Here is a 25551-nt window from a genome sequence, read left to right as displayed (position 1 = left end):
GAAATAAATGGTGGCAGCTAGGAAGATACAGAAGCCCAAAAAACAGCAAGAATAAGGAGGAACTGCAAGCAGATCCCCAGGAGAGGATAGCGGTAGATAACATCAAGCAAGACCATCTGTCCCCTCCAGAACCTGCCTCCAAATACCAGCACCTAAGAAAGGAGGACTTGATCAAACTAATGCTTCAACGAGAAAGAGAAGATGAAGAGCAGGCAGCCCATCTACGCCAGCTGGAGAACCGCTTGCAGGAGCTGGAGGGATATCTGAACCAGCTCCTGCTACGTGTGCTGAACAATGCTCCAGAACTGCTTGGAACATCTTTGTAAATAGAAGACCTCTCATTTCCCTGACCTCTGCCTGGTCCCTACTTTGCCTAAATAAAGACATTGTACTTTAAAATTTCTGTTGCCGCTTCCTGAATTTGCTAGGAATCATAAGATATAAAAATAATGTAATTTATTAATTGATGTGTCATTTGTAGTTCAGAGTTGTTTGGTTGATATCATCATCATCATCATTTATTTATATAGCGCCAACAAACGCCGTAGAGCTGTACAATTGGGAACAAACAGTAATAAAACAATACTGGGTAATACATACAGACAGAGAGGTAAGAGAACCATTTTCGCAAGCTTACAATCTATGGGAGAATGGGAGTTTGAAAACAAGGGCACGTGCTACATCATATTGCACATTGGACCAACTAGAATGCAAAGGTAAAAGGATTGAGTGGGCTGTGTGATCAGTCACACAGCAATGTTGGTCAGAGGGTTGTTGTCTTGTGTTAGCTGTGTAGAGGGTGGTAATAGGGTAACCTAGGGACATTAAGATGGTGGTAGAAGAATATAAGCTTGTCTGAAGAGGTTGCTTTTCAGAGAACGCTTGAAGGTTTGAAGACTAGAGGAAAGTCTTACTGTGCGAGGGAGGGAATTCCATAAAGTGGATGCAGCCTAAAAAAGTCCTGTAACCGGGAATGGGAGGATGTGATGAGAGTGGAAGAGAGACGCAGATCTTGTGCAGAACGAAGGTGTCGAGTTGGGAGATATTTTAAGACAAATGAGAAGATGTATGTTGGTGCAGTTTTGTTAAAGTAATATTATTTGCAGGAGTAGTTTATACATCCATTAATCATCTCCAACCTGATACACTTCAAGTGGGGTCAGCTCACCTTTAGTAATAAGTTAAAACAAAACACTTAAAGAAAGAGAGGCCTACCTGTAATAACATGTAAGCAGGCATTTTAAACAAGTGTTACAAGCCATAATAAACTTGTCTCTCTCCTGTGTGTGTTAGGAAATTTAGACTGTAAGCTTCAATGGGACAGGGACTGATGTAACTGAGTTCTCTGTACAGCACTGCGTAATTAGTGGTACTATAAAAATAGCTTATGATGATGATAAAGTACAGAGAGCATTCTGATGTAAGCTAAAGTGCAGTGCATTTTCAAGTGACCACTAGAAAATACATACAGCATTCTAGTGACCAAAATGCAATACAATATGCATTTTAGTGATTTTGCAAAGAGCATCTATTTAGTAAACAATGTACAATACATAAAGCATTCTATTTATCACTATAAAAAAAACAAATTGCAAACTAGTGACCATGATACAATGCAGACCTTATTCTGTAGTCCATTGTACAATATAGACCTCAAATCTCTTCTGGCTTTAAAATCCAACCCCTGAAATCTCTGGTGGCTATACAGTTCAGATCTCTGAGAAGTATTGTGGCTATACATTGTAGGCCCACAAGTCTGTGTTGCATATAGAATGCAGACCTACAAATCTCTAGTAACTGTACAATGCTTGAAGGCTATACAATAGAGATCCCCAAATGTCACATGGCACTATAATGCAGACCACAGATCCTTGATGGCAAGCAATGCAGACCTTAGATCACTACAGACCACATCCACCCAAAAATCTCTGGTGGCAATGCATTGCAGACACCGCATCTCTGGGGGCAAAAAAAAGGAGGCTCTCTGCAATGCAGGCTGCAAATATTCAGTCATTTTACAATGTATGCTGCAGATAGAGATGGGCGGGTCCGGTTCTCCGAGAACCGAACCCACCCGAACTTTGGGTATCCGAGTACCGAGCTGAGCAGCTCGGTACTCTCCCGCCCATTCCGAATCCAAATCGAGGCCGAACGTCATTGTGACGTCGTCGGATCTCGGGACTCGGTTCTCGCGATACTTCAACTTTATAAATACACGCCTCCACAGCAATCCATCGCCATTTGACAGAGGGAGAGAGCAGGGTGTAGTCATAGGCTAATTAGAGCAGGGACAGAGAATACAATATTGTTCTTGCAATTGCTCTAACCAAAATCGCTAGTGCAGAGAGGAGGATAGAGGTTTATTATTTTTTCTTCATATTTGGCACTCCCCAGCGCTTTTGGGGTGTCCCCCATAATTGTGCATTAATATTTCTGGCTGTCAAAAGTCATATCTGTCAGCAGTATCTACTAAATAATTTGTAGCACACCTCAGTGTTTTTGGGGTGTCCTCCCTAATTGTGCATTAATATTTCTGGCTGTCAAAAGTCATATCTGTCAGCAGTATCTACTCAATAATTTTTAGCACTCCTCAGTGTTTTTGGGGTGTCCTCCCTAATTGTGCATTAATATTTCTGGCTGTCAAAAGTCATATCTGTCAGCAGTATCTACTCAATAATTTTTAGCACTCCTCAGTGTTTTTGGGGTGTCCTCCCTAATTGTGCATTAATATTTCTGGCTGTCAAAAGTCATATCTGTCAGCAGTATCTACTCAATAATTTTTAGCACTCCTCAGTGTTTTTGGGGTGTCCTCCCTAATTGTGCATTAATATTTCTGGCTGTCAAAAGTCATATCTGTCAGCAGTATCTACTCAATAATTTTTAGCACTCCTCAGTGTTTTTGGGGTGTCCTCCCTAATTGTGCATTAATATTTCTGGCTGTCAAAAGTCATATCTGTCAGCAGTATCTACTCAATAATTTTTAGCACTCCTCAGTGTTTTTGGGGTGTCCTCCCTAATTGTGCATTAATATTTCTGGCTGTCAAAAGTCATATCTGTCAGCAGTATCTACTCAATAATTTTTAGCACTCCTCAGTGTTTTTGGGGTGTCCTCCCTAATTGTGCATTAATATTTCTGGCTGTCAAAAGTCATATCTGTCAGCAGTATCTACTCAATAATTTTTAGCACTCCTCAGTGTTTTTGGGGTGTCCTCCCTAATTGTGCATTAATATTTCTGGCTGTCAAAAGTCATATCTGTCAGCAGTATCTACTCAATAATTTTTAGCACTCCTCAGTGTTTTTGGGGTGTCCTCCCTAATTGTGCATTAATATTTCTGGCTGTCAAAAGTCATATCTGTCAGCAGTATCTACTCAATAATTTTTAGCACTCCTCAGTGTTTTTGGGGTGTCCTCCCTAATTGTGCATTAATATTTCTGGCTGTCAAAAGTCATATCTGTCAGCAGTATCTACTCAATAATTTTTAGCACTCCTCAGTGTTTTTGGGGTGTCCTCCCTAATTGTGCATTAATATTTCTGGCTGTCAAAAGTCATATCTGTCAGCAGTATCTACTCAATAATTTTTAGCACTCCTCAGTGTTTTTGGGGTGTCCTCCCTAATTGTGCATTAATATTTCTGGCTGTCAAAAGTCATATCTGTCAGCAGTATCTACTCAATAATTTTTAGCACTCCTCAGTGTTTTTGGGGTGTCCTCCCTAATTGTGCATTAATATTTCTGGCTGTCAAAAGTCATATCTGTCAGCAGTATCTACTCAATAATTTTTAGCACTCCTCAGTGTTTTTGGGGTGTCCTCCCTAATTGTGCATTAATATTTCTGGCTGTCAAAAGTCATATCTGTCAGCAGTATCTACTCAATAATTTTTAGCACTCCTCAGTGTTTTTGGGGTGTCCTCCCTAATTGTGCATTAATATTTCTGGCTGTCAAAAGTCATATCTGTCAGCAGTATCTACTCAATAATTTTTAGCACTCCCCAGTGGTTTGCGCTCAGAATGGATTCAAAGCAGTCCACATATGATCTAAATGAGCAACCAGGTTCTGTCACCAGTCCTGATGTTAGTGTTCCCAGTACGTCATCTGGCCAAGGCGATGTCAAACAACAGAGTGTTTTCAAATTAGTGCAAAAAACAAAAACCAAAAAAAAATTTACTGTATTGAAGCGAAAAAGAAGTGTAACTGAGCAAAAGTTAAGTGACGATAAAAAAAAAATTGCAAGCATGCCATTCTACACACGCAGTGGCAAAGAGAGAATGAGGCCTTCACCTTTGGCTATTAGTGGCAGATCCCAAAAAGTTACCCAGGCTACAATTGGTGCACAACTACTGTTACGCGTCAAAGCTGAGCTGCAAGATACCAGTGAGGCATTACAGGAGAATATTTGCTCTGATTCACAAATGACAACAATCCCTGTGGAGAGTCCATCCAACAGTGGGATGTCTAATCGTGAGCATTCTGCTGATGTGTGCCTTAATAGCCCGAGTGTAGCCGGTGATACCCAAATTGAGGATGCCACTTTGGAATTAGAAGAGGATGAGGGGGAGATTTGTGTAGGCGACGAGGGCGCTAATGAGGATGTTGATGAGGATGAGGTTGTTTGTGTAAGTCCTGCACCAGTGGCAGCAGTTCTGGCACGTGACAAGAAAAAGGCCATTGTCATGCCTGGGCATAAAACAAAAAAATCCACTTCTTATGTGTGGAATTATTTCTACCCAAATCCAGACAACAATTGTATAGCCATTTGTAGTGTATGTGAAGCCACAGTCAGTCGAGGGAGGGACCTTAACCATCTTGGAACCTCGTCTATGTTACGCCATTTAACGAGAGTTCATGGCAAAGTGTTGGGAAAAGCTGAAAGTTCTTCCCAAAAGAATACAAGCACTCCCTCATCAGCTAAGACCCTCCGCTCACCGACATACCGACGGCTACAAAATACACCCACCACACCATCCTCATCAATATCCTCAGTAGCGCTCGGAGTTAGCCCGGCATCCCACTTAAGGCTGGATGACTCCGGCACTATTATTGATTCCTCTGAAGAAAGCGTTAGTCCTGCTGCTGCTGTTGCTGCTGCTGGGGGTGAATCGTCATCCCAGAGGCAGGTGAATAAAATGAGCAGTCCTACATTTCAGCAATTAACTGTGAAACAATCATTTGCGAGGGGAAGCAAATATGACAGCAGTCACCCAGTCGCCAAGCGAATCACAGACGCCATGGCTGCAATGTTAGTGTTAGATCTGCGTCCAATCTCCACAATAAACGCAGCTGGTTTTTCACAGTTAATTGAGGTTTTGTGTCCGCGTTACAGAATTCCATCGCGACACCATTTCTCCCGTAAAGCTATTCCACAACTATACCAAAAAGTGTGTAAAAATGTAGAGATTGCGCTGAAAAATGCCATTCTGCCCACTGTTCACTTAACCACAGATATGTGGACAAGTGGAAGTGGCCAAACCAAAGACTATATGACTGTGACAGCCCACTGGGTTGGTCATTCACCTTCACCAGCAGGAACAGCAGCAGCATGTACACCACTACGTAACATTTGTCACAGGCAGGCCACTCTTTGTATCACCGGCTTCACTAACAGGCATACGGCTGACAATTTGTTACGCAAACTGAGAGATGTGATTGATGCATGGCTTATACCACTCGGACTCTCCCCAGGGTATGTCATTTCAGATAACGCCAACAATATAGTGCGAGCATTACAGCTGGGTGATTTCCAACATATTCCCTGTTTTGCTCACACCATCAACTTGGTGGTGCAGAGCTTCCTACGAAATAACCGTGAGGTGCAGGAGATGCTTTCGGTGGCCCGTAAAATTTCAGGCCATTTCAGGCATTCAGCCACAGCATGTAGGAGATTACAGCAGCTCCAAGAGCAGTTTAACTTGCCCTGCCACCAACTTAAGCAAGAGGTGGTAACTCGGTGGAATTCCACCCTGTACATGCTTCAGAGGATGGAGGAACAGCGCAAAGCCATCCAAGCATATTGCACAAGTCATGACATTGGGAAAGGAGGGGGGATGTATTTCACTCTTGCACAGTGGGGAATCCTTTCAGTGCTGTGCAAGGTGCTGAAACCATTTGAAGTTGTGACATGTGAGGTCAGTGCAGACTCTGCTAGTTTGAGCCAAGTCATTCCTTTAATTAGACTATTGGAAAAGCAGCTTGAGAAAATGAAGGAGGAGCTGAAAGCAAGCAATTCAGCAAAGTATGTTGGCCTTGTCGATCAAGTACTTAATTCGCTTCACAATGATCCTCGAGTTATTAAGATCTTGAACTCGGATCAGTACGTTTTGGCCACTGTGCTTGATCCAAGGTTTAAAACCTACATTGAGTCTTTACTTGTAAATGAGCGAGATGTGAACTTTTGCAAGGAGCTATTGCTCAGCAAGTTGGCCGCTGAACTGGGCCTCGGCTTGACGACGTGTCCTCCTTCACTTTCTCAAGCTGTTGCTCGTAAAAAATTAAATTTCCAAAAAAGAAGCAGGGAAGACACAGGGGGCAGACGAGAACAATTTAACATCTGGGCTGGTTTGAAGGATTTTTCAAAAAAATGTGTCACTTTGCCCATAACTCCATCCAATATGAGTATAAACATGCAAAGGATGGTGGAGGATTACTTTCAAGAGGTAGTTGATATGGAAATGTCAGACAGTCCCTTTCCTTACTGGGAAGAAAAGCAGGCCATTTGGAAACCCATGTACAAACTTGCTTTGCAATACCTAAGCTGCCCACCCTCCAGTGTGTACTCTGAACGAGTGTTCAGCACAGCAGGGAACTTAGTCAGTGATCGCCGTAGAAGGTTACTTCCCAAAAATGTGGAGAAAATGATGTTTATAAAAATGAACTACATCTTCCACGAGGAAGGCCTTCACCATCCAAGACATCCAAGCACTGACTGTTCTCTAATGGCGGATTCAAGCGGCGATGAATTGATAGTCTGTGATGATGACGTACACACTGATGAGGGTGAGGATGAAGCTGAAGATGATGCCGATAACATCTTTTTAAAACTTTCTATGTAAGTGTAGGGTGCAATCTACCCCCAAAGAGGAAAGGGACTTGTGGCATTTCCATATCACATACCATCTTGAAAGGCTGCTGTTAGGGCAATTTATCCTTAAGGGTAGGGTGTCATAGACAGAGTGACCCTAAACTGGCTTTGTCCATTTTTCATAATATTGTACAGTCTATAATGGCTGAATTTTTTAGTATTTTATACAAGTGGAGGGGGGCCTAGAGAGACAGAAACCAAACTGGCTTTCTCCATGTCAATTAATATTGTACAGTCTATAATGGCTGAATTTTTTGGTATTTTATACAAGTGGAGGGGGGCCTAGAGAGACAGAGTGACCCCAAACTGTCTTTCTCCATGTCAATTAATATTGTACAGTCTATAATGGCTGAATTTTTTAGTATTTTATACAAGTGGAGGGGGGCCTAGAGAGACAGAAACCAAACTGGCTTTCTCCATGTCAATTAATATTGTACAGTCTATAATGGCTGAATTTTTTGGTATTTTATACAAGTGGAGGGGGGCCTAGAGAGACAGAGTGACCCCAAACTGTCTTTCTCCATGTCAATTAATATTGTACAGTCTATAATGGCTGAATTTTTTAGTATTTTATACAAGTGGAGGGGGGCCTAGAGAGACAGAAACCAAACTGGCTTTCTCCATGTCAATTAATATTGTACAGTCTATAATGGCTGAATTTTTTGGTATTTTATACAAGTGGAGGGGGGCCTAGAGAGACAGAGTGACCCCAAACTGTCTTTCTCCATGTCAATTAATATTGTACAGTCTATAATGGCTGAATTTTTTAGTATTTTATACAAGTGGAGGGGGGCCTAGAGAGACAGAAACCAAACTGGCTTTCTCCATGTCAATTAATATTGTACAGTCTATAATGGCTGAATATTTTGGTATTTTATACAAGTGGAGGGGGGCCTTGAGAGACAGAAACCAAACTGGCTTTTTCCATTTCTTTACATATTTAACTATAAGTGTAGGGTGTAATATACATTCAAAGACGATGGCTGCATTGCCAATATGCATAGATGGAGAGAAAGACAATCTGTTTTGTGTGTAGAATAGGCCTACCAACGAAGAATTAAACTGTTTTTTTGGATGATTTATTACCTCAACAATTAGATTACTTGTCTCTTAAACAGTTGGAGCACTAAATTGGGTTAATTTAGGCCCAAAAACATGGATTTTCCCAAAAAATAGCAAAACAAAACCAAACAAAACCAAAACCAAAACCAAAACACGCAATGGCGGTTTTGCAAAACCAAAACCAAAACCAAAACACGACGGTAATCCAGATCCAAAACCGAATCCAAAACCAAAACACGGGGGTCAGTGACCATCTCTAGCTGCAGACCTCTGGTCATTTTACAATATAGATCCCAGATCTCTTGTGCCTTTACAATGAAAATCAGATCTCAGGGGACTTTAAAAAAGCTGTCCTTAAGATGCCTGGAGGTTTTATAATGCAGATTCCAGCTCTCTGATGGTGACACAATGCATTCACCATATATCTGGTGGCATCACAGTGTAGATTATTTTCATTAACTATTTTTTTACATATACTGTCAAAGTTTAAAGAAGTATAGTCCTACTATAGATTGGAGGGACGCCCAGGGTTTTATTGAGTCAAGATATTACATAACCTAAATTCCAATAGTTATCACTCTAATGTTATATATATTAATGATTTAGCTAAATTTGACTAAACCTGTTATGAGCCACAACATTCTGTGTGCTGCACATTTTTCTGACCTGCTTAGTTTCTGTGGTTACTAAACTTACCTTGACCTGACTCTTTGCTTTGACCCTTGCCTGTGTTTTTGGACCCTGCTTGTACGCTTATGTATTTTCCCTTAATATTCACTTATGACAATGTATATTGTATGTAGCCTTGTAATGTAATCTCAAAGTGTGCTTTGCTAAATGACATGAGTCTGAAACTAGGCAAGTGTCCATAGACTTTTGAAACTAGCCAGGCCCGGGATGGATAAGGATCTTGGATGAGGTTGAAGCCCCAAAGTAGTAAACCATCTAGCAGAGCAGAGGTGAGAGATTCTCTGAGGTGCCCGAACATATATCTTAGTGATAGATAATTTACTTCGGAAAGCTCTGTGTCATTTTGGGAATCAATCTGACTTAATTGAAAATGTAATTCCTAAGGTGGGGGGTGAAGAGTCTGTAAGAAAGATTTAAAATCTTCTGCTTTAGACATTTCATTGTGCATTTTCATGAGGGGAATGTCCAATATTTCTCCATTGTGTTTCCTCACACACGTCTCACAAGTCTTAACTAGTAAGTAGTGACTCCGGTTTTATTTCCTATTTTATTTTCAGAATGTTACTTGTGTATCTTATTGTACGTCTTGTTATAAACTTTTTTGTAACTAAGCCTTGGCAACATTTTTTAGATCAAATAAATTTAATCTAGTGTGTTCTCTGTGATTCTTTGTGAATTTACGAAGCCCAGGGAGGATTGTCCAGGAGGATTATAATCATCACCATCATCATGGTTTGTTTGTACAGTGCCACAAAACTGTATGAGGTTGACAAAAAAGGTGTTCATACATGAGACAAAGGGAAGAGAGGGTCCTGCTTGTAAGAGCTTACAATCTAGAAACCGAGAGCAATGCTGAGACAATAGGAGCTAATGGGACTCTGAGCCTTAATTAAATGTTTTGATAAGTTCAAAGATTTGACATAATATTTCAATATGTCATGGCTATTTCTTCCCTCGACATTAACTAGTGATAGCAGTAATAGCAGCTGTGCATCACCCTCATTCAAACTAACTGCTATTTCATCCTTGGTTGGTCGTTTCAGTCCAAGATGTTGATTCTGGGAGCTGGTATAAGGCTTGGTGAATGTATTGTGAAGGGTCAGTCACATTTTTTTTTAACACATTTGAGCAAACATAATTGTTTGTCATCTATATGTCCTTACACCCTGCTGTACAAATGCACTAGTTTGAGCATACATGACTTTTGTGTTTTTTTTCTTGTTCCCTATTTAAATAGGCTGTAGCATCTTGTGCACATGTATTAAACATGTTGTACCGGTAATAAAACATATAAGGCAACCCAATGTTTATTTTAGTTTGCAGTATTTTAATATAAATGGTGTATATTGAAATCATTCCCACTCTGAAAATCCACCAGAGCTACTTTCTGATTTCTCTCTTGTCTGTTTGTTAAATAGAAAATCCTGACAGAGGGGGCAAGCTGTGCATGCCAGTGTTGAGCTGGTCACATAGTTGTAGGAAATGGTTGAAGATCCTAGATACACTATTTATACTAACTGATTTCCATATTTAAATTCTGCCATTATAAATGTGGTGTTTGTTGACTTCCAAGACCTTTGAATTGTGGTCCCCAACTGTGATTTTGCTTAGCTTTTTATTACTTCATATTTTACCTTGCTTGTTTTTGATCCTGCTGTTAAATCCTTATTGTGTACTTCATTCAATTAGCTACTAGTTCCACTATATTTTTGTCTAGCCCATAATGGAAAATCTGGGACTACTTCATTAAGACCTGGGAGGCATGCATATAGCAGTGAACCTATTATGCAGTAAGAGAAAGGAAGTTGCTATAGGCAAATACCAACACTAAGTCTAGGGTCCCAGGTGCACTTGACATGAGTTTGCAGCTGATATCCATCCATTGTATGAACAGTTCTTGCCCAATATCTGACCATAAATGCCAGAGTATCTCCTTGTTGGTCTTCCAATAACAGTAATCTGCAGTTTCAGCTCCACTGCCACATCCTGTTAAACATCTTGATGCTAATGGAGGCCCTGCTTTGACACCTCATATCATTATTACAGACTTTTTTTTGCTAAATGAGTAAAATGATGTACTTAGGAGCACTAATCACAAAGAATATCGGTACCTGGGCCTCTCATTTGCAGGAGTGGGAAGATTCTATTGTACACAAAATGTTCACCTTTAGCCAAAGGTTTTGATTGTCCAGACTGAGTTTACTCAACCTCCATCCATATGGATCTTACAGGAAAATTGAAGCACAATTCTGCTATACAGGAGCCTTTAGACAGTGATTCAATAGGATAAATTATGTCCTAATTAGCAGGGAATTATTTGAACAATTTGAAGATGTATTTGCCCTCTGTATTATTATTGACTTGTGAATCAGGGAAGACTATGGTATGTTTCCTTATTCATCTGAATATGAGCGTAGACTTTGCAATCCTCAAAATAGTGATTTAGTTGCACTTACAAAACCCTAACTTTAGAACATTTCCTCTTCCAAGAGCTGAAGCATTGCATGAATACATGTCGAAAAACCTTTCTAAAGAATTCATTAGATCTGCTGGTGCAGGTTTTTTTTGTGTGTAAGTATGATTATGGCTTTATATAAAGTAAAAATTAAAATTATGCACTCTTCTCTGTATTTACAACACAGGTTCTCAAACTTGTAAAGTATCTTATTTCTGGTTGTTAATGTCTCCATTTCCTCTGCCTACAATCCTCCATTAATTCTATGTTAGGCTCTTTTCAATCTGGGTCTGTGCATCATATTCCATCGGGAAAACACTCTTTAAAGTTTCCAATGACCTGAATCCGTTTGCAGTCTTGAATACAGTCATTCATCTCCTTCTTACCCGACGCCTGAGCTCTTTATGGTGACAACCTATCTTAGTTCTCATCCTCCTCCCTCTCCAACTAACTGTTCATTTAGAGTTTCTTTTAGAGAATCTACGTCATTTCTGCTTTCCTAACCAACTCACTTGTTATCGCTCTCGTATACTTCTTCCTTTGGAATCACAATAAGTGCTTTGCTAATTCTGTTCTCATAGTGTCCCACCATGGTTATTGTGACTTTTTCCTAATCAGCCTTCCAAACTGTCACTACTGCATTCCATGTTGAATGAGACTGCCAGATGAATGTGATTGATGTTACAACTTTCAGCCAGTGACTGTACTGGCTATCTTAACTATACAATTCTGGTTTGTACCTGCAACACACTCCATGGGGTGGAACCTACCTACAATTCTTCTATGCCACCGTAAATGTGCTCTTTTATCTGCCATTAACCTACGTATATCATTCTTCCTTATTGATACTATTTTATCACTCTTCTAAGTCTATTCCTAAGCTGCATCTAAAATCTGCAATGCATATTTCTGCCCTATTGCACTTACCATTACACTTCAACGTTTTTAACATTCCCTGAGACACATCTCTTTGAGGAAGCTTATAAAACCATAAATGCTCTAATCCTAGATTCCCTAATTAATTGGTAACCCATATTTCTCTCCTATGATCTCTCTTCTCTATTACTCTTTATTTACACTTAACACTACTCCTACAACCTCTTGCTTGATTTACATCTCATACTTCTTTCTGTGGATGGTTTATACAGCATTATTGACCACTTGTCAAAATCCGTCCTGTGGATATAATGACTTCACTGTACAAAAATGTTGTTTTGCTTTGTGTTTCATTGTATATCACCTTTAGAATGTAAGCTCTAGTTAAGACCTTCTCAACTTTTTTTTATTGGTTTTCAGAGCATTATTATTATGGTATGTTCTCTGGTCCTGAAGAAGGTGCTTCTTAAATTATGACAATGGCTCAGAAGGGTAATAGCCTACATAGCTCTATAGACTGCCTAAACCACAAGTGAGACACCAACCTCTCAGACCCCTATTTTTCTTCTACTGGTTTAACATAAAGCAGTATGGTATTAGCGAGGTGTCATGACAGTAAGCTCAAGAACATACTCATAGTTAAAGATTATTTTATACTCAATGCGGCCCAGACACCACTGTGGCAAAGGAATTCTTGACTTTTAAGCTCCAAAAGTGACGCAAAAAGTGCAGCAGAGACAACCACCTCAACTAGTAACATCTATACATATGCATTGTTTTAAGCAGAACAGTATATATTGGTTCTGTCTCTACTGTTTGCTAATTAATGTTCTAGTATTTTTGGCAATAGATTAAAGGATGGCTGTGAAAAAGTCTTGAAAGAGAGGACAAAACGTGTTGCTGATATACTGACCTGTGTAGCAGACGGACCTCTATTGGAAAGATCTTAGCTGGATCGACTGAAAAAGTTTTACTTAAGTGGAACATCTATCTGTTGTCTCTTGTTGCTATCTGGAACTCTGAGCGGTAACAGAGACGGGGGCAGGAGTTGGAAACCCCATATGTGGAGATTGAAAGGGCAAGAAACTTGCTTAAATCCACAGAATATTGTTTATCAGCTGAATGGCAGCGGTGAAGGAGGCAAAAGGTTGAAAATCTATATTTGGAGATTGTAAGTGCAAGAAATTTGCTAAAACTCCCTTACGGCAGTCACCTTATTGGATTGCTTATTTGAGATTTGCCAGCTTAATTGGTGATTTATCCATTTTTTTTGGAGGTTATCAGAGCAAGAGATGGTCTAATATTGTATTGGCTCTAGATGTTTATGTGGACTAATATTCGTTGGATCTGAAGTGTCCCGCTATATCTATATCAATATATTAAGAGGAACTGGCTCACAGTGTTGATTTAAGCATATTATTATTATTGATTTTATATTTTTTATTTATGTATTTTTTGTTTGTTTGTTTATACATTATGGTTTTATATTGTTCTATATTGTTCTATTTTGTTCTATTTTATTGATCTAGATTAAATTTTTTTTGCAATCCTTTTGGATATTGTATCTTGATCTGTCCTCCACCCAGATCTCCCTATAACATTGAACACCCCGTGTGTCTCTTTTCTGCGCTGTATATTTTATATTTTGTGGATTTACAAATTATGGGAGAGTGACGCTATCCCATTACAGCAGCGTCTAGAGACATTGCAGAGTGTGGTTACATTAATTAGTGCCAGGTAATCTCTTTTCTTTTTTATTAGATTAGAATATCACAACATATCCATCCTACAGGTCTCGCGTGACATAATTTACAAAGTCCTGGAAACTAGCAGTTACATTGGTTAACCCAAAAGGAAGTATACTATTCGCTACCTATAACGAGTACGAAAAGCTGCTTTCCACTCATCTCCTGACTTTATCTGTACAAGGTTATAGGCTCTGTGCATGTTCAAGGGCAATAGTGTGGTAAACTTATGAAGACTTAGCTGATTGATATCCAGCAGAAGGACCTGGTGTACTAGCTGAAATAGATTGAATTATCAGACAGTTCTGCTGACAAAAAGAAGAGTGCTAAGAGATTGTTTTATTAGTCCAGTTGATATTAGGATTATGTTTTGATAATCAGTGCATTTCAAGCACTACAGGGAACTGAGGAGATTGAACTAAATCCAAACTGAGCCTTTTTTGATGGCTTGCCTGAAGATCCATTAAGAAAATACAGATTTCTGAAGTAAGTAGTCATTAAGTAATGGAACATTGATCAGTGTTTTTTAAAGGGACAGAATGATTTTTAAATATTTTGGAAATATAATGTTTATTTGCAATCCCTATCCTCTGTACATTAAGCATTGGTGATGGGAGCATAATGCTATGGGGATGCTTCTCTGCTTTAAGCACTGGACGTTTTGAAATAAAGGACAAAATGGATGCAAATTAAAGATAAATCCTGTAGCAAAACGTGCTGCAATCTGCAAGAGACCTAGGGCCCAAGACATTTATATACCGGTAGGACAGTGACATAAATCATACAACTAAAAACTCTTTGAAGTGGTTGAGGCACAAAAAATAATGTATGTGCCCTGGTCAAAGCCCAGTCATCAATCACAATGAGAATATAAATTGCTGTCAACCTAATAGATATCAAGCAGTATTACTAAGAAGAATGGAAATTAGAGTGTAGAGATGTGCAAACCTGGTACAGACGTAATCATATAGACTTAGATGTATTTGCAGCTAAAGGTGTTGCTACCAATTCTAAAAACGTGAAAGGGGCGATTACTTATGTAATGAATTTACTGTCTGCTTTCTTTTTGCAATTACGAAAAAGTTTTACAGGTGTGTTCATCATTGGTAAGAACTCTTAAAATCAATTCATTTTGGTTCATTGATGTAAAAAATGTGAAAAATGCCAAACAGTTCAAGACTTTAACCAGTGTAACGTTAACTCCCTCCAGGAGATGAGGTTCTAGGCTTACGGCACTGCCCAAAGGAGTCAAAATAAGAACATAATGTCTCTTTACTTACTATACGTTTATAAACTTCAGTGCATTCCTGACTGTTTAACAATAAAAAGCACCTGCTAGAAAGTGTATAGTTGAGTCTCTACTTTAATAGGAAGCATTGATTCTCTACGTAATGGACCTGATTTAGAATTAGGAACACATCAAGCTAAAGGGTGCAAATTTGTACCTGGATAAACCATGTTGTGATGTAAAGGGTACAAATGTATTTCTTTTTTGCATGCAAAATATCATAAATAGCGTATATGAGACAGGTATACATCAGGCATTCATATACCCATATACGCAACCTGGTTACAAGAAAAGTTTGTTAACATTTATTATATTATTATTTAAAATACAGCCACAAAATTCTATAATATATGCATGATTAATGAACATCAGCTTCAGAGGTGAATTTGTAATCAGCCATCAGAAGCAACTAGTTAATATTTGCCGACCATTATCATCAGCAATGTGTATTTGCACCTGCCCTCTAGCTGGTGCATAATATATGGTTCCTGACAGGCGTGAATGTGTCTCAGCACTGATTGGCCACAGCCAAATTAGCGTGAACGTGCTATTACAGTACTTGGCCTACTGTAGACTGCGCCCTCTATCCCCGTTCTGCCTCTCTAGTCGTAAGGAGGTGCAAGGGTCAGATGCCTACAACTCTCTTTGTGAGCATGCACAGTGCAAATTTTTGTAATTCGCACTATGCAAATGTGGATACATAAAACAGTATCAGGCCCACATACTGGAAATCTTTATTTGACTTTGTGATTTAGAGTTGTGCCAGTCTCCTAAAGTTATATGCACATTTTACATTTGCCTTCTGTACAGCACAACATGGCACCTTCTAAATATATTTACACCAAACTCTAAGTAAGGCCCAATGTTTTCTGAAACCATTGAATATATATATATATATATATTGAAACACTTTACACGTTATTTGCACCATTTAAAATGATTACCGATTTACACAATCTGTTCATAAGACCTGTAAATATGTATAGTACATCTAGTTGCATGAGCAATATAAGTACTTAATATGTAAAATAAGGCTTTGTAACATTAGATGTTATTGCTGCAGGTTTGACCTAGCACTTAGATGTCACAAGTAACAACACATCAGTAAATGGTGGAAAAATCTTATTTATTGTACACTGATTGTATTACACAATATTTTTTTCCAGATTTTACCCAACAGTATCACCTAAGTAAGCATTTCCCAACCTATGTCATGTTTATGTAAATATTGCAGTATTATATATATCTACTCAGAGAAAGAAGACAATGACATGATGTGACATCCTTGTTATAGCAATATCAATGATGTATAAATCAAAATATTTAATTTATTCTAATCTGTTTTTGTCTCAAACAAGTAAAGTATTTGCTGCTTCAAGTAAGGATGTGAATTATCCATACTGTGTCATGTTGTATAAAAGCCCCAAGCGAAACTTTAAGCGTAATCATCTCTCCCCAGACCAACTCATGCATTAACCTTATTTGTAACAAACACATAAAGACAGCAGACAGAAAATGACTACATATTTATAGATGCAGCTTCAGGGTCAAACACTGTAACACTGATGTCCAGACTTAATGCAGTAGAAAAGCAGCCGACTCTAGACTTGCTCATGCTCTCTCCTTATTCAGCTCTCGCATGTAAGAATCGATGACAGACAGAGGCACACCTTGCATTAGAAGGTGAAAAAATTTAAGGCCACCTATAAATTAGAATATGGAAAGGTTAACAATACTCTGAATAATCTGAGTATATCCCCATGGAGATCATGTGTAAAATACTGTAATACATGGTATGGAATAAAAAAAAAAGTTTATTATGAATTACTTTAGCTTTTCCTTCAAAGACTTAATAAGGTAACAGCATTTCATTTTTGCTATTTCTCAAACGTAGTGATGGACAACCTGATATATTTCAAGCTCCGCATGTGCAGCCCTACAACCTTCAAAAGGGCTACACACTGCCCTTAATTTGAAGAATAAAAAAATATCCCCAATACGGCCTTGACAAACGCATATCACTCACCCCAAAGTGTCCCCACATGCCACTCACACCTCCCAATGACTCCAAAATATCTCTACATGGCCTCAGACCGCCACTTGACACAAAATGCCCCCACATGTGCTCAGACCCTCACAAGCCCTCATATCCCAAATGTACTCCAAAACTCCCCCACATGTCACTCAGACATTCTCACATGGGCCTCATACCTCCCCATGTGCCACTCAAACCTCATCATGTACCCTTTAGACCTGCTCACATGCTCATCAGACCTCCCAAGAAGCCCATTAGACCTCCCCAAAGGACCCTCACACTGCCACAGAAGCCCATCAGACCTTCCCTCATGCTCCTCAGATCTCCTCATAGGCCTATCAGACCTCCCCAACTGCCCATCAGACTTCCCCACTTTAATGAATCAAGGCTAGTTTACATTGGTGACAGCTCTTCAAGCTGCACATCCATGCATTAACTGTTGGTATTTCTGTTTTGATTGTAGCACAATCCTATCATGATTAAAGTATGTATGTAAATCGAAAAATGGGAGCCTTTTGTTCTTCACCTTTTACATAAACATAACTTACACCACTATTAGTTCTCTTATCATACTCATGAGTGTACAATGTTTATAAATATAAAATGACAAGTACTAGAGTGAATAGTAAAGTAGAAAGTGTAAAGTAGACGTCACCAGCACCCAGAACTAATATTAATGACAATGTAGCCTATCCACCCACTAGCAACTAGTACTCCATGAATATAAGTCGGTCCTCATGAATATTAATTTGGCAGTGTCTGAGTGATGTCACTGGCTCCTAGCAAAGTGACAGGACCCATACTGGTTCTGCCCATAAAATGGATATCTGCACTGTGTAGAGGTGACTGATCCAATTTAATTTACAATGTAACATTTAAAGTAATCTATCATAATGTATATATTAAATATAGATGCTTTAGCTATCATGTACATATTACATAAAGATTAATTTACAAACATCATATCACATGTAATTAAGGCCATCATCCTTATAATATATTCAGATGGATCTACACATCATCATATCACATGTAGATAATTGTACTATCTTGTATCCATCACACATAGTTAAATCAGCTATCATGTACATATCTTATGTTAATCTGCTATCATGTACATATGACGTGTAGTTGAATTTGCTACCGTGCATATGACATGTAGATGAAAAATGTCATGCAGTAAAGAAATCTGGATAGTCCAGATGTAAAGAACCTGTAAAGTGGAGATATTAGCTTCCCATGCCGTTATGGTGCCGCGTTTGTAGTGTACGTTAACATTTTGAGGAAATATAACATCGAGTTTGAGATGACCAATGAGAAGCAATAATATAAATTAGTAAATATTATTTGATCACATTTAAAAACACAAAGAGAGAGTTGATGAAGCAAACCATGGTTAGGTCAAGGCATGACAGATACAGATGTTCAGCATGGAAAGACATAAGCTTCATATGACATGACCATATGAAAGCTTACCTTAGATGACAATACACATTCAATAATCCTTATTGTGCAACTAAGGGAGAGAGAAAGAGAAGTAATGAGCATTTAGAAGCTAATAAAGAACATATTAATTACCAAATGGAGCAGGCTGTGATGTCATGATAGTTTAAACATTTAGTAAACTGTGCTGGATGTTGAAGCATATGAAAAGTGAAAGCCAGGTGTACAATTATATTTCATAAATACAATTATTAATGCACACAAACTAGCAGATTTACCTCTTGCCGATGTTCAAAAGTAAGCAAAATACAAGGTTAACCTTTGTGAAATAAGATGCGTTTATACTGAAAACATTATATATATATATATATATATATATATATATATATACGCATATGCATATATATGTACACACACAAACACACACACAAAGAAACACACTTAATATATAATATATGTTAAAAATTAGAAATATGACATAAAGGTCCTGATCAGAACTATGTACATGGTGAGAAGAATCACTGAACGATGTATCTAAAATATATGAATATATATAGTTTGTAAAATAGAGATACAGTTTGTTAGAACTGATGTTTTTAAATTGCTAAGCAATGACATACTACGTTTGCAATGATTGTAAATTTAGCATGTTGTTTCTTGTCTAAAGCTTGAATTTATACAACCACAAATATTGCCATTGCTAAAATCAATTCCATTTAAGTAAAGTATTGTGTGATCAGATTTATGTTTAGGAATGGTACCAAATACTTTGTTGAAAATGTCTTGTTATTTTAATTGTTCATGGCAAAAATACATACACTGACATGGGCTTAATTTACCATGAAACAAGATTTGCAATCTAGCCTTAGATTACAAATACCAGTTTTACATGCAAGGTATAGCCTGAGGTGAGCGGGGATTATGTAAATAGGAGGCGTCATTGTAATAGTGTAATATTTGAGTGATAAACCTGCTTCTGTTTCCACAAGCCGAAAGGTTCTCCGCTTATTGATCCTGTAGAATTAGAACATTTCAAATGATATACTTTGTATAAATACTGGTTTCATTATATCTTTTTTTTTTATTATTACGTTGGCAAACTGGTGGAATACAAAGAAACACCTGCTGGGACACCTTCTGTGCTTCTTCATCAGTTTCTGGGCATCAGGTCATACTTTATAATGGGTGAACCTTTGTGATCTGGAACACTCCCTAATTTACCCCTCATTGGACCTAATATGATATAAAATCACCTTTGTGTTGGCTGAGAGCAAGTGAATGATTCTCTAACAAGGGTTCTTTAACTGTTCCTGTGACCCAGATAAATGGGTCCTGATACTATTTAGGATGGATCTTACTATCAAGAGTTAATCTAATTAAGATCCACATTTTAATATCATTTTGGGCAATCACCTAATTTAATAGCATTTATTTTTATGTACTCTATTTTCAACTTAATATCAATGATATTTTAATATAATATAATATATTTAACCTTATACTTTAACCAAAATTCCTCATGTGACAAAAAAAAGATTACTCTGGCAAAGCAGTTATCTGACCCAGAAAATCTAATTGTAAAATAATCTATCCGTAAATGTGTAAATTATCTAGCAAAATTCAATGTTTCCTAATGATTGATGCTCATTCTGTACAATAACACAAGGTTTTCTAGGTATAACACACTTTTGATGTTTCTAAATATTTTAAGTTAATGAATTTATTTTTTATTCCTAGTAAAAATCCTCCACTCATATGTCAATGTTTTCTTGCATGATAAAGGAATGACTTGTCAGTGTTGTGTTAACGTGGTAGAATCATTCAAATGGGATTTTCTTTGAGGGGTTGTGTAAAAGTAAATGGATTTTATCTTCACAATTTAGTAAGTTAAAAAATGCATATGTGTATGGCCCAATGGCAGAATACGGAGATGCTGAGCTGGTTGGAGAGATTTGAGAGAATAAAATGCTGCTAACACAGACTCTGAAGCTACATATGAACCTGCATCTGATGCCTGACATGAATCACCCGATGAGACTATCTAAGTGTTGGTAATCTAAATACTAGAAACTATAATAAAGAAATAAAGACTGATATGTGCTAGGCATGCAATATACAAGTCACCGAGGTCAAAGCCAGTGTAAGATTGAAGGACCATTTATGATGCACCATCTACAAGATATCAGTTCCTGTCTGAGCCTATTGACTGGAAACATCCTCTTAGAATATGGAACACAAGTCATGTGGGCAGCATGATGGGTGTCTCACAGCGCTGGAGTCATGGGTTCGATTCCAACCAAGGCCCTATCAGTGTGGAGTCTGTATGTTTTATCTGTGTTTGTCTGTGATTCCTCTCCTCTGGGTGCTCTGATTTCCTCCCACAGTTAAAAAATATACTATATATATATATATATATATATAGTAGGTTAATTGACTGCTGACAAAATGGTAGGGAATTTAGAATGTAAGCTCCAATGGGAAAGGTAATAACATATTAATAAAAGATAATAATGTGGGTGTTCTGTTAAAGGCAAACAACAGATTCTGTGATGTTCCGGTTAAACCACCTTGCTTTGCAAAATGCATATAAGAATCTTTTCCCTGTATTTAATTTTGACATTCAGAGAACATGCTATAGCAAGGCTGTACAGTGCCTTACAAGAGGAAAGTAAATATAATAATACATCAATATTATGTCCCCAGACATCTTACTGATGCCCACAAACAACACATTAAATCTAGATTAGGTAAAAAGAAATGATGAAACCTTAAGCTGCCTAGTCTCACCGTAACCCACTATCTCTGACCTGTTTAATGCTAAAGGGTTCTTACTCCTATTCTTAAATGCCGTGTGGGGTGGATTGTGTCAGAGGGTGTATCCACATACATCAGTCTTATCTATCTCCATATCCTATGTTACTTTGAAATAAAGTGATCTGAATTGCATCACACTTCCTGTGTGCAGCTGTCTCTTTCTTTTTAAGCTGAACAATATAACTAAAATAACTTAATACTTTAACTTAATATGTCCATAATGTTTTCTTTCGCACCTCTGCTGTAAGTTGCCACTTTACGAGTAAGCATGGGTGTGCCTATCATGAGTCAGGTTGTAGGGCATTCATTTTTAAAATGTGTATTTTCTTGCTGCAAAAGTAATTGGTGTACATTTATGGTAAAGATAATGATGATTGAAGTTACCTTATTTTTCTTTAATTGCATGCATTACTTGAATACATTGTTTATGTTTGTATAATTGAAGAGGGATGTGCCTTTCAGTTGCCGTCTCTAGCAGCAGAATGAATAGACTAGGAGTAAGGTTTATCTCTATCAGCTTGGCAGACCTTGCAGAAATGCAGTGTCTGGACTGGGAGATTGATGTCACAGCAGCTCAAATGACTGCAGTCTCAGCTTTTTCATCTGCATCACATCCCATTAGGACACTCGAGCTTCAGATGTCTAATGGAGCGGGGAGGTAACACTTTACTTTTTAACAGATCTGTAGTGCAATTTTAGTTAAATTTTTGGGTTTAGTGATATAACAAGGTTAAGTTAAATTTTGTAATGAAAGGACATTTTCTAAAACTGATTCTGAAGCTCGTTACTATTATAGTACATCAATAAGAACGCTTTAGATGATTATAACAAATATTCCTCAGAATTCACTGAAAAAATAACTGTAAACATTATTTTAGTAAACACAAATTTGTCAATAAAATAATAAATAGGGCATCTTAAAACTGGCATAGATGAGGTGGCGAGAGTTCGCAAAACTCCCCCTCACACTGACTTGTAGACCAGGAGGGTGTTCTGTACAGGCACGATCACCTTTATTGTGATACTACTGACCCATTAACCCATTTGACCAGGCATCGCTGCCTGGAGAGTTGTACACTGCCTCACTATTTGAAATGGTAGACACACATCTCACTTTTTGAAATGGAAGACAGCAGTAACTGAATGACGTGGCAACCATTCAGTCCCACTAGTCATTACACACAATGCCTCAGCTACTAGAACCTCCCCTAATTTTTAAATTTTTTATAAAAAAGTGGCATCAATATTATACCTCTCTAGATAACCTTCTCATTCCGATTAATTTTCTGTCATTATTGTAATTTGATATTTCATATTAGTACTTTTATGTAATTACTATTTTTATCATTTTATTAAGATTTGTATTATTTTAACTAGGTAACGATAGGTAACAAATAGTCTGTAATAGTCTATAATAATATACCTACAGTATTTACTTTACAGTAGCCTCTAGATACTTTGTATATATGTGGGTACTATGGACATTTTACATAGATAATCTTACCTTTCACTTCAAGCTTACAATCAACTTCAGCCTCACCCAGATCATTGATCGCTCTGCAGGTATATGTACCGCCATCATAAGGGCTTGGCTTACGTATCTCCAGTGTGCATACACTTTGGTTGCTGAACATTCTGTATCTGGGGTCATTCATAATAACCACTTTATTCTTCATCCAAGTGATTTTAGGCTGCAATAGAAGAAATCAGTTAAATAAATATTATGCACTACAGTTTTCGGATTTATTTTCCAAAAACATATGCCTGTTCAGTGTAATGAGGGTACTCCCACAGCATCAATTCCAGCTGCCATATGGCCCCTGGTGCGCATGCACATGCTCAGAAACCCAGCAGTGGCTGCTTATGTCACCGCTGCTGGTAATTAGTGTTCCTGCTGCTATTTAAAGATGGCAATGGCACCATTAGGGTGCTAGTTAGGTCTCCTAGTTTCAGGCGTTTTTGGATTTTGCTTCACTATCCTCGGTCTGACTATCCCATTCCTGACTTGGCTTATTCTGACACTGTCTCTGGATTCTCCCTTGGGCTCTGCAATTTTCTCCTAGTGTTTGGCTACCTGACCTTTCTTTTGGATACTCCTTGTGAACCTCGCTGACTGCTCAATCTGACCTTGGCTTCCCTGACTATCCGTTTGCCTACATCTACTTTGCTGATAGTCCTCCTGAAATACCACAACCTGCGCGTCTCTCGCAGCTAAATCCAAACTCCCATGTGGGGTGGTCTCCCCGGTGAAGACCAGAGGTGTGTTAATCTCTGTGCCTCCAAGTTGGGCTGTGTCAATATCAGCAGGTAGTCTATGTCCCTGACATTGATGTTAATAGTTTCATCAATCAACCTGGAAGAACAGGAATCATGGGAGCGGATTCTCCAATGCATTAAAGTATGGCCTGCATTTGAACAAGAATTTGAAAAGCACCGAAGGAGACAAAGGGTGGATGATTTGTAGAGATTGGTCCACATTATTGTCAGCAAGAGACAAGACCCAGGAAATTTAATGATGTCACTGATCTCTAACTCACTAGTGGCCCCCACAACACATACATCTCTAGGTAGGTGTATTATGTGTGTATGCCTGCAGGTCTACCTCAGTCACAATTCCATGAAGACACCATTACTGTACTTGGGCAATGTACCCAATTCATCTCTGCAAGCGTAAGGAGTCGTAAGAATAAGATGCAACCAAATCTGCTTTCTGACGTATGCATATTTTGGTATATATATATATATATATATATATATATATATATATATATATTATATACATTAGCCCATAATATATTTTATATGCATATTATATTACTTACTTTTGGATTTCCGCGTACACTGCAGTTCAGTGTGGCATTATATCCAGCAATGGCTACTGTGTTAATTAAGGGGTGAGTAAATAGTGGTTTTTCTGTGAAGTCAAAATCTGAGTACTCAGGACGCTTATAAGGTTTACCTGAAAAAGAAAACAAAGTGTACTGTTAGAAATAAAGACAGGAATGCGTAAAGATGAAAATGAAACAGGTTTCCCTTTGATGATCCCACAGGGAAAAAGTAATCATCCATACTGTACTGAGAGTAGAGATAGACTGGAATCATGTATGTGATAGTAATATATGAAATACTAATACCGCAGGTACATTTCACTATACTCTCGACAGCTGTCTACTGTGGAGGATTGAGTTCTGTGATTGACCACAACAGCTGGTAGGACATACAGGCATTCAGCTTTCTGCATTTATAGTTGCAATTCTTTGCCTAGAACTAGTTACATATATTTTTTTTATTTTCAATACTACCATTCCTTTAACACTGGGCAATTCAATACTTTCCTCAGTCAATGCAGCACATATGGAATTGGTATTCACACACAGATGTCAAGGACATACTCATGCTACAGGACTTTTTGAAGGCTGCACTCATTTTGCGGAATTCCCTCTGTCGCGCAATAAGACTTTCCTCTGGTCATTAAACCTTCAAGCATTCTCTGAATCCCATATTTTCAGGCAAGCTTATTAAATTCCTCAACCTCACTCTTAACCTCCCTAAGTTACCCTGTTACCACCCTTTACACAGTTCACACAAGACAACAACTCTCTGACCTTCTCACCAAAATTGCCCCCTAAGCACTTTTACCTTTGCAATCTGGCTGAACCAATATTCAGTATGTAGCACATATGGAGTAACCTCATGTGTCAAACTCCTATTCTCCTATAGATTGTCATCTTAACTCTCTGTCTGTCTGTATTACCCAGTATTGTTTTATTACTGTGTTTGTTCCCAGTTGTAAAGCAACGGAATAAGCTGGTGCTTTATAAATAAATGATGATGATAGAAATTGCAAGTTATGTACTTATGTGTCCATCCTGGAATAGTTGTCTGACAAAAAAGGCATTGGGTTAGGATGACTTGGGCTATTTCAGGATGGCGATAACAGAAGAAAACAAATGAACAAAAATGAATTGAATAAAGCATTTTTTTCAGTGCTGAGTAGTTTTTAAATATTTCTATCTAAATATATTTTTAATCTATTTTTCACATTTTTTAGCCAAGTGGTACTGAA

The 25551-nt window shown here is 38.1% G+C and overlaps 1 protein-coding gene across 12 annotated transcripts in view; it reads right to left on the bottom strand.

Annotated features, from left to right (window-relative positions):
* Window positions 1-16298: 16298 nt before the first annotated feature.
* The window catches only part of MYBPC1 (myosin binding protein C1), a 114273-nt gene continuing 105020 nt past the window's right edge, over window positions 16299-25551 (bottom strand). For 10 of the 12 annotated variants that reach the window (XM_075209254.1, XM_075209256.1, XM_075209255.1 and 7 more), the window contains 3 exons: window positions 24308-24444; window positions 22990-23176; window positions 16299-16896 (listed from right to left, as the gene is read on the bottom strand). In XM_075209254.1, the coding sequence (XP_075065355.1) occupies window positions 16805-16896; window positions 22990-23176; window positions 24308-24444 (416 nt within the window). In that variant the 3' untranslated portion in view covers window positions 16299-16804. Of the gene's footprint in view, window positions 16897-18704; window positions 18745-19641; window positions 19686-22989; window positions 23177-24307; window positions 24445-25551 lie in introns of all 12 variants that reach the window. The other 2 variants (XM_075209257.1, XM_075209261.1) reach the window with 2 other exon arrangements.

The sequence above is a fragment of the Mixophyes fleayi genome, chromosome 4 (genome assembly GCF_038048845.1).
Source record: "Mixophyes fleayi isolate aMixFle1 chromosome 4, aMixFle1.hap1, whole genome shotgun sequence".
NCBI lineage: Eukaryota > Metazoa > Chordata > Amphibia > Anura > Limnodynastidae > Mixophyes > Mixophyes fleayi.
Note: the sequence above shows the minus strand (reverse complement) of the source record. Positions and strands in the feature narration are given on the sequence as shown.